This window comes from Pyxicephalus adspersus, chromosome 11, assembly GCF_032062135.1.
Source record: "Pyxicephalus adspersus chromosome 11, UCB_Pads_2.0, whole genome shotgun sequence".
Classification (NCBI taxonomy): domain Eukaryota; kingdom Metazoa; phylum Chordata; class Amphibia; order Anura; family Pyxicephalidae; genus Pyxicephalus; species Pyxicephalus adspersus.
Genome location: NC_092868.1, coordinates 489,982 through 500,410, shown reverse-complemented (window position 1 = coordinate 500,410; position 10,429 = coordinate 489,982). Strand labels below are relative to the sequence as shown.

The window sequence follows — 10,429 nt, the reverse complement described above, 5'->3', positions numbered from 1 at the left end:
GGTCAGAGACAGACAGACAGACCATTGGTCAGAGACAGACAGACAGATCATCGGTCAGAGACAGACAGACAGACAGGCCATCGGTCAGAGACAGACAGACAGACAGACAGACAGACCATCGGTCAGAGACAGACAGACAGACCATCGGTTAGAATTAGACACCCAATGTAGTATTAAAGGCTTAGGGGAGCTCCTGATCCCCAATTTTATAATTTATCATTTCCACATAACTCACCAGCTCCCAGACGCCGGAACTGAAATCCCTGGGTGGAGGTGATATAGCTGGCAATAGAGCCACTCTCGATAACGGAGTACAGCACCTGGCGGATTTGCCCATCGTTGGTGTTACCTTCTGATCCCACGTCCAGCTCCACAAACACAAAGCCATCAATCAACCTGCAGACATAAATGGTGAGAGGTGACACAGGAAGGAAATCCCCATCATTTTATCACCCAATCCTGGGACACAAGAACACGCGAAAACTAACGGCCCAATCCGGGGAATACACGGGAAAACCAATAGCCTAAGCCCGGGAGACACGAGAAGACCAACGGCCCGAACCAGGGAGACACGGGAACACCTATGGCCCAATCCCAGGAGACAAGGGAACACCTATGGCCCAATACCGGGAGACATGGGAACACCTATGGCCCAATCCCGGGAGACACGGGAACACCTATGGCCCAATCCAAGGAGACATGGGAACACCAATGGCCCAATCCCGGGAGACAGGGGAACATCAATGGCCCTATCTCGGGAGACACGGGAACATCAATGGCCCAATCCCGGGAGACACAAGAAGACCAATGGCCCAATTCTGGGAGACACGGGAACACCAATGGTCCAATCATAGGAGAAATAGGAACACCAATGACCCAATCCTGGGAGACACGGGAACACAACCAGTGGCCCAATTCTGGGAGACACAGGAACATCAATGGCCCAATTCTGGGAGACACGGGAACATCAATGGCCCAACTCTTCCAGACAATAGAAAACCAACGGCCCAATCCCGAGACAAAGGAAGACAAATGGCCCAATTCTGTGAGACACAGTATAGCTGCATACACATGTGCATTTTTTGTCGTTGGAATGGATCTTTCACAATCCTTTCCAACGACTAAGGATTGCATGATGAATGAGTGCTGTACATACAGCACCATTCTGCTATAGGGAGAGGGGAGAACGACGGAGCGGCACCCTGTTGCGTGATCTCCCCCTTCCCTTGCATTAGGATCGTTCGACGTCCATCGTCCGTGGACCTGCCCTGAGCCGATTATCAGGCAAGAACCATTAGACGTGTGTACGTAGCTTTACACCGATGGCCCAATCCTGGGAGACATGGGAACACCAATAGCCCAATCTTGGGAGACATGGTTGCACCAACAGCCCAACTCCGGGAGACACGGGAACATCAGTGGCCCAATCCTAGGAGACAAAGGAACACCAATGGCCCAATCCTGGGAGACATGGGAACACAAAAATCCCAATTCTAAAGCCCTGTGGGAGGCAGAGGATGTTGGTCTCGCTCGTGTGGTTCAAACCCATTGACTGGGCAACTTTCATCTCTCCAGTTGAGTTCCCCGACAGCCTCCATGCACAAAGCACAGCCAAATCACTGCCCCCTACCAGCTGCAATACCACAACTTCTGCAGCTTCCGGAGGCTCCATAAATCCCCTACAAACAACCTTCTGCCAGCATGGGGTCAGTGAAAAACACAATGACCCCACATCAGGGGTGACTTCTCCTTGGTGCACTGCCCCGGGCTGCCCTTAAAGCCACACAGAGGGTGGATAGAGGGCAGGTATGTTTGCGGGAACTAAAAGATGACATTACGTCCTCCATTCAGTTCTGCCGTACGCAGCCAGTGATCTGCAGACGCCACCCTAGGCCCATTCTTTACTTACTTGACATACACGACATTAACCATTTGTTCTCCAGGGATTTTGTAATATTCGGACTCCAGCTGAAATTATACAAATAGACATGTGATCTATATGATAGAGACAGAGAACACCAATACAAAGGGGGGGGGGGGCACAAATGTGATCTCACCGTGTCAACAACAGCCTCAGACAGATCCCGGAACTGGTCGGAGGAGACATTGTCCAGGTCCAGCGTGTAGTCTATGGAGGTGGTGAAATTCACAAGAGCTCTGTAATAAACTGGAAGACAAAGGACAACATGTTACCCAACCAGAGGACAAGGAGGAAAATACCAACTGCTGCCCACCAATAAACCTGGGAGCAAGGCGTCAACACAAGGGCAGCCTGGGGGAGCCCAAAACTGGATGCAGCAATGCAAAAAGCACAGGCGGGCATTAAAACTGACAGGATCACCTGATATTAGTGCCAAGGAAACACAAGATCCAGAGATGACAATAATGAATATTGCTAGAATCCTAGTGGTAACCCAGAACATTTCAGACTCTCCTAGGTTCTCCTAGTGCCCTGCACTGCCACCCCTAGGTCATACCACTAGAGGGCACCATGTAACCTGGTATGGAAGAAACACCTTTGACTCTCCTATACCTATAGTGAGCTGTTCTGAACTGCCACCTTCCTGGTTCTGCCAATAGAGGGCACCATGTACTCAGCATGAATAATGCCCATAGATCAGCCACCAATCCCATGAACCCCAAAAGAATCTTAACAATAATATAATAATAATAATATAAGTTCATGGGAACAATGGTATTGTGAAAAGTTTTTGTTTTAAATAATCAGCTGATATATTTGGGGGCCAAATAATAAAACAACCCCGGGGGGGGGGGGGGGTTCAATTATCTGGCAGAACCATAAATTTATTGCGCTGCACAGAAACGTGTGGAAGGAACAATGAGCTGGATGAGCTGGGACTTGCACAAAGGTGTGGATGGCGCCCGTGCGATGGGGGAGAGATCACTTTCCTTATCTTCATTATCAAGTTCAAAGAACCAGAGACCACACATGGCTGGAAAAATAAGAGCTAGGCCTTCATTGTACAACAATTCATCCACAACTGTCTACAAGCGACCTCCATGTGAGAGCAGAACCATGAAAACCAGGGGCCAAGCAACTTGGGCCATCAATACTCCATATCAGAGTTCTTCACGAGTTCCTTGTATATGTGACATGGCCACGTGTAATTGTCCTCATCCAGCCTCCACCAGCAAAATCTATAGGGGGCAATTATCATTACAGCTCCACCTGTAGGTCCCTCAGTCACATCTGGCCACTCTGCTCTGACTTTGATCATACAATTAGCTGGTGATGGATCCAGATGTTCAGAAATGAAGGGAACCCTGAGGGGTGACTAATATAATGCATCATCCACGTTGGTTTGAAGGTTCTGCATGGTAAGGTTGCCTCATATGAACACCGGAGCTGAGAGTCAAAATCACAATATTAACCCGCACGGGGGCAGAGCGATATAAATACTGAATGGTGACATTGGTATATTTATACACTGACCACCACTAAACGCTTATTACTATACCAGAAATCATAACTAGAATAAGATAAGAAGCCAGGGGTCTACCAAGGTCCAACAACCATACAAGTCAACCATGTGGCTACTATTGGCGAAATCTGACACAGCTATATGAGCTTGCTGGACCTTACATTCCAAAACCATCCCCTAAAATTCTCCACTCTCCCACAGGATTCTGAAGGGTTTCTGTGCGGATGTGCCCCCTATTGATGAGGTCAGGTACCGATGGTGGGGATTTGCCCCCTATTGGTAAGGTCAGGTACTGAAGGTGGGTATTTGCCCCCTATTGATGAGGTCAGGTACTGATGGTGGGGATTTTACCCCATTGGTAAAGGTCAGGTACTGATGGTGGGATTTGCCCCCATTGGTGAGGTTAGGTACTGATGGTTGAGATTTGCCCCCTATTGGTGAGGTCGGGTACTGATGGTGGGGATTTGCTCCCTATTAGTGAGGTCGGGTACTGATGGTGGGAATTTGCTCCCTATTACTGAGGTCAGGTACTGCTGGTCAAGATTTTCCCCCATTACTGAGTTTAGGTACTGATGGTGGGGATTTGCCCCCTATTGGTGGGGTCAGGTACTGATGGTGGGGCGTTGCCTCCTATTGGTGAGGTCAGGTACAGATGGTGGGAATTTGCCCCCAATTGGTCAGGTCAGGTACTGATGGTGGGGATTTGCCCCCTTTTGGTAAAGTCAGGTACTGATGTTGGGGGAAAAGATGTGGCTCACTATTTCAATTCACCCCAAAGGTGTTCAGTTAGGTTGCGGTCAGGGCTCTGTGAAGGACACTCGAGTTCCTCCACACCAAACTGGTGACCCCATGTCATTATGGAGGGGGCTTTCTACCCCGGGGCACAGTCATGGGGGGAACAGAAAAGGGTCGTCACCAAAGTGTGACCACAAGGCTGGAGAATTATCAGGACCCCTCACTGGAGACACCTGAACCCATCATTGGGGGGTCACATTAATGACCAAATGGTTGGTGAAGATTAGGTGTCCTCTGGCCATACATCGTAGCAAAGCCCTCCCTGACCCACACAGACAGATGGGCCGATTCTGTGTCCTCTCCTTTAGTAAATACCATTCCTTATAAATCATCCGATGAGTTATTATCAGAATTTAGGGCCACGTATGGGATTTGGTGTCTGAGCAGCTGCTCACAAGTCAGATATTCTGTATATTTCTTATTTATCGCAGACCCCTGGAGACAGCAAATTCTCCTTTCCCACCCCAAACATCTGCTCTCCTTCCCATCTGTACGTGGGCCGGCAGCACAATTACACCCCCAATTCCCACCGAATTCTGACGATGAAAGGCAGAACCGTGGAATGCTCAGCTCCTGATGGTACAGAATCCTGGATTGTGTCCTTCACTCCTCACCAGCGGCGGATCATTTATGAAAACAGCTGTCAGAAACCAGATCTGTCTGCGGGGGAATGCGGCGTCTGTGCCAGGATGTACCCCACACAGCTGGACGCAGCTGGAGCAGCATGGACCTTCTATGAGCCCCAACAGGCGCTGGATACCAACCTAACCAGAGGCCAATTTCACACCAATCTAGGACAGAACCACAGACCACGAGATACAGAAAGGACTACAGGACACTCTAGGTGCAGGCACGGCTGCCAAGATCTGCGGATGGAACATTCTAGATCCAGGCACCTCCCTGGAGAAGAAACACATTCAAGACAAAATGACTCCATACCACCAAAGTAGCCCGGGCTAGATATAACAGGACAGGAACAGAAATACCCCGGCACATGGACACCAAGTTTATTTAAAAGGATGACTGTACATTGAAATCACATGAGGTCAGATGTTGTTATATCCAGAATCACCAAGAAAAGAAGCACAGCCGTTCCCTGTACAGTGCATAGGGTGCTTTGCTTACATTCAGCCTGTCTGCAGATATAATTGCAGACTAGGACCTAGGACAATGAAAATATTGGGGATCCACCAATTCCTCTACAGGCTGTCAGGGCTGAGACATGGAAGGCATCTGTTCCACCAGAACGTTTTTAGTGCTCGAAAGTCCAAAATGATGATTTCTATACTGTACACCTCTAGTGCCTAAAGAAAGGGACCACAGACTGGTAACATTCTGCCTGTAGGTGTTTAGCTCTGACCATATTCCACCCATCAAATGGGACCAGAAGCAGGGCCTGTGGCTACAGAGAAAACTACCTATTATTTGCAGGGGTGCTTGGTGTCCCTAGAGGTGGGGGTGAAAAACACTGCTGTGCTTTATGAATTTGGTGATCAGTAATTTTGTCCTTGAAGAACCACAACCTCCACCACTGCAATCTGCAAACACCAAATCTGCACTCCAGGACTCCTTCAGAGAGTCGATGTCTGTAGAAAGGAGGACCACGTTCTAGATGAAGGAAGGATCACAAATGGTTGGAAAAGGTGGACTTGATTCAGAAATGAGAAGAATCAGAGATACTGAGAAAAGGATGGTACGGTGGAGGAACTGATACACGGAGATGTCAGAGTGATCAGGAAGAGACATTCTAAATAAAGGATCATGGAAGGTTTAAGAAGGTGGACTTGTTCTAAGAATGGGAGTATATTAGGATCCAGAGATAGTAACCCGGTCCCAGGGCAGGAACTGATACGAAGAGATCTCTGAGCGATTAGGAGAGGATGTTCCAGATGAAGGACCATAGATGGATGGAGAAGGTGGACTTGTTCTAAGAATGGGAGTATATTAGGATTGTTCCAGATGAAGGACCATAGATGGATGGAGAAGGTGGACCTGTCTTAGGTATACCAGTAAAGATATTCAGAAAAAGCAATAGTGATTTCTAGAGAAGGTGACCCAGTGCTAGAACCCATACACAGATAAGTTGGATTGCCCAGGATGTTCTAGATGTAGGGATCAGATGTTTAGGACATCCGTAGAGCAGACAGACATCTGATCCAGAAACTAATATACAGGTTTGTGAAGTTCTGGATGTACAATGACAGAACCCGAGAGAGCGGCACCACATTACAGGGAGGAGATCTCCCAACATGTAAATCTAGATAGAGAACTGAGGATATAGAACGTCTGGAAGGTCCCATGGAAGGAGGACAGCTCCTTCGCAACAACCATCCCCCTCCCCAGATTTGGGTCTGGAACATGAAAAGGAATCTGACACTGCAGCAAATAATATAAAGGCCCGATTCAACCCCTGATGTTTCCTCAGATTTAATCCTCCTCTGCCTTCGGCCCTTAACCCTTCCCTGGTGGGAGATGAAATCTATTCTGTGATATCAGAGGGCCGGCTCCTCCCCTACGCAGGGTGAAAGATCATCTAACAGGGAATGAATGAAGACGTTTATTCACATTCACCACACAATACGACTTTATGTCATTTTTGGAAACCAATTAGTGGAATCAGAGGAACCCATTGTGACCAATCAGGTTCACCTTTCCTTTAATTCCCACTTAAACATTAACAAAGCATTTCTGATTGGCTGTTCAGTTTCACTTTATTCCATATGAAAAAAATAGAAGAGCATGGCCAATCAGATATCAGCAGGGGGAATTCTGGGTTAATGAAGGAGAAAAGAGTCCAGCACAATGGGTGCCAATGGGTGCCAGGCCTCGGTGACAATAAACTGCTCCAGAACCCATCCCCCTCCCCCATTTCCCCCCCGAATCTGACACAGCAGTGTTGGAGGATATTTGTTGTATTGCAGGCGATCCGCATGTCGGATATAATAAGGAATTTCCTTGTAGGGATGGAACTATTAGAAGTACTGGCAGAGCTGTGGAGGGTGAGGGGCAGCATGCTCTGTAGGGGGCGGGAATGCCTCGGCAAGGAGTACAATACCCCCATGTGTTTGTATGGCTGCCCCAGGAAGAAAGAGTGCAGTGTGCAGAAGAGAGTGCGTGGCCCATGCAGCGTACACCAACGACCTGCACGACCCGCACGTCTGTGTACAGCTCACCAGAACACAGGGGAAGGGTCAGTGCATGGAATATCACTGTTATGGGGGCTACACCCCAACATGCAACAGCCAAACCACCAATGGCACTTCACACAGTTATAGGGCCCCCACATCAGCATGCACAGTGTAGGGCAGAGGGGGTCAATGTACGCCAATCCACACTGTTATGGGGGTATACCCCAACATACAGAGGCAATAAGAGGGGAGGGGGCCACTGTGCATCACCCACACAGCCAGCGCCACATCACTATAGGGCTCAGATCCCAACATGCACTGTGAAGTCAGTGAGGGGTTGGGCCAATAAATACCCCGACATGCACTGTGACCCCTCCCCAGCGGAACTTACTCAGGAACGGTTCCTCCTGGTCCTGCTCGGACACACTCATACCGGCCAGCTGGGGCACAACACGAGTGGGGGCAAAACCTGAGGGGGGTAAGGAGAGGTAGGGGGCAGGAGAGGGGGATAAGGAAGGGGAAGGTGGTATATAGGGAGCGTGGGGGGGGATAAGGATAGGGAAGGTGTTATATAGAAAGCGGGGGGGGGGGGGGGAAAGGGAGGGGGAGGGGGTTATATGGGGGGGGGGGGGGGGAGATAAGGAAGGGGAAGGTGGTATATAGGGAGCGTGGGAGGGAGTGGTAGCACAAAATGGAAAATATTACATAATGTCCATTGGTGGGAAGTCTGGGGGGAGAGATAACATTGTATTATATTGCCTCCACCAGGGATGCTGTGTACAGCTAAGAAACTGAGATATCAGCCCCAGCTACAGATGTACAGCGACCCTTCCAGATGGAAGTCCAGCCAATGAGAATGAGGAAACCTGCTATACCCCTCCCCCAACACTGATCACTGAACCATGAGGATGGAGATATCCCACCCCAACAATCTACCACCCAGACCCCTCCATCCCCCAATCCTGATCACTGAATCCTGAGGATGGAGATATCACCATATGATGTAGTTAGGTGCTGGGCCACCTCGGCCTTTACCCAGACCAGGCCCCAGGGGTCACCAGGAGTTTGAGGGGGGATCTCCCCAGCACAGAGGGCAATATTGGGGGTATTTCCTGTTATGGGGGTGTATTATGGGGGGGGGGGGATGCCGGTCATGTGATGCAACCAGGGCTGCAGCGTCACTCCTCACACATTTTGTTTCCTGTCTCTAACATTTCTGAGCGGAGCTGGAAGGTCAGAATGGAAAATGTTGGTAATGTCAAAGCACCTGGTACGTGAGTCGTGTGCAGCGCATGTTCTGCCGGCGTCATTCCCATCCCCAGCCACAGACAGATGTGTGGAGGAGGAATCGGGGTGGGGGGAGACATGATACTCGCATAGCCGGCACAAATGTGTCATCATCATACAACTGCAACTGACTGCAAGAACAGGAAGCCCAGCAATATACCACCCAATGGGAGGAACCTACCTATCCAATGGTGGTTTTTTTAGTCAGAGAAACCTACCTAACATATGGGAGGAAGCTCCCTGACTGATGGAATAAACCTACCTTATTTGCGCTTCCAATAGAAATCTCTGTCCATACATACGTACTAAGTAACAAAGAAAGGTGGAAATGGTCCAGACCAGATTCCTAGTATGTGGCAGTGATATCAGTGATCAGTGTGGTTGTTGGGATCTCAGTGTTATATTTTGGAGTCTTAAAAACCCAATAAAAAATCCCCTGTGAAGGACCAGATCTTTATGTGTTGGTAAAAAGGGGACATATGGTGGGAAGAGGGCAGAGACTTCACCAACCAACCTTCCCACCACCATTTACATTTCCTCCACCATCTACACCTCCCCACCAACAAACCTCCCCACCACCATTTACATTTCCACCACCATTAACCAACCCCCACACCCCCCACCACCATCTACATCTCTTCCACCAACCAACCTCTCCACCACCAACCAACCTCTCCACCACCATCTAAATCTCCTCCTCCACCCACATCTCCTCCACCACGTACATCTCCACCACCACGTACATCTCCACCACCGTCTACATTTCCTCCACCAACCAACCTCCCCACCGTCATCTACATCTCCTCCACCAGCCAACCTCTCCACAACCAACAAACCTCTCCACCACCATCTACATCTTGTACACCAAACAAGCTCTCCACCACCAACCAACCTTTCCACCACCAGCCAAACTCTACACCATCATCTACATCTCCTCCACCAATCAACCTCTCCACCACCAGCCATCCTCTCCACCACTATCTACTTCTCCACCACCAACCAACCTCCCCACCACCATCTACATCTCCTCCACCACCATCTACATCTCCTCCACCACCATCTACATCTCCTCCACCACCAACAACCTCCCCACCATCATCTACATCGCCTCCATCAACCAACCTCCCCACCACCATTTACATTTCCTCCACCAAGCAACCTCTCCAACACCATCCACATCTCCACCACCACCCAACCTCTCCACCATTACCTACATCTACTCCATCAATCAACCTCTCCACCACCAACCAACCTCTTCACCATTACCTACATCTCCTCCACCATTTAAGTCTCCTCCAACAACCAACCTCTCCACCATCTAAATCTCCTCCTCCAACCACATCTCCACCACCAACCAACCTCTCCACCATCGTCTACATTTCCTCCACCAACCAACCTCCCCACCATCATCTACATCTCCTCCACCAACCAACCTCTCCACAACCACCTACATCTCCTCCACCAATCAACCTCTCCATCTCCTCCACCCCTAACCAACTTCTCCACCACCATTTACATCTCCTCCACCAACCAACCTCTCCACCATCATCTACATTTCCTCCACCAACCAACCTCTCCACCACCATCTACATCTCCTCCACCAACCAACCTCTCCACAACCACCTACATCTCCTCCACCAATCAACCTCTCCATCTCCTCCACCCCTAACCAACTTCTCCACCACCATTTACATCTCCTCCACCAACCAACCTCTCCACCATCATCTACATTTCCTCCACCAACCAACCTCTCCACCACCATCTACATCTCCTCCA

The 10,429-nt window shown here is 49.4% G+C and overlaps 1 protein-coding gene across 1 annotated transcript in view; it reads right to left on the bottom strand.

Moving 5' to 3' along the window:
* HSPG2 (heparan sulfate proteoglycan 2) overlaps positions 1 to 10,429 on the bottom strand; it is a gene marked incomplete at its 5' end in the record, with an annotated part of 68,374 nt that overhangs the window by 55,518 nt on the left and 2,427 nt on the right. The window contains 4 exons of the mRNA XM_072426714.1: positions 236 to 396; positions 1,910 to 1,968; positions 2,058 to 2,167; positions 7,758 to 7,835. Coding sequence (XP_072282815.1) covers positions 236 to 396; positions 1,910 to 1,968; positions 2,058 to 2,167; positions 7,758 to 7,835 — 408 coding nt within the window. The remainder of the gene's footprint in view (positions 1 to 235; positions 397 to 1,909; positions 1,969 to 2,057; positions 2,168 to 7,757; positions 7,836 to 10,429) is intronic.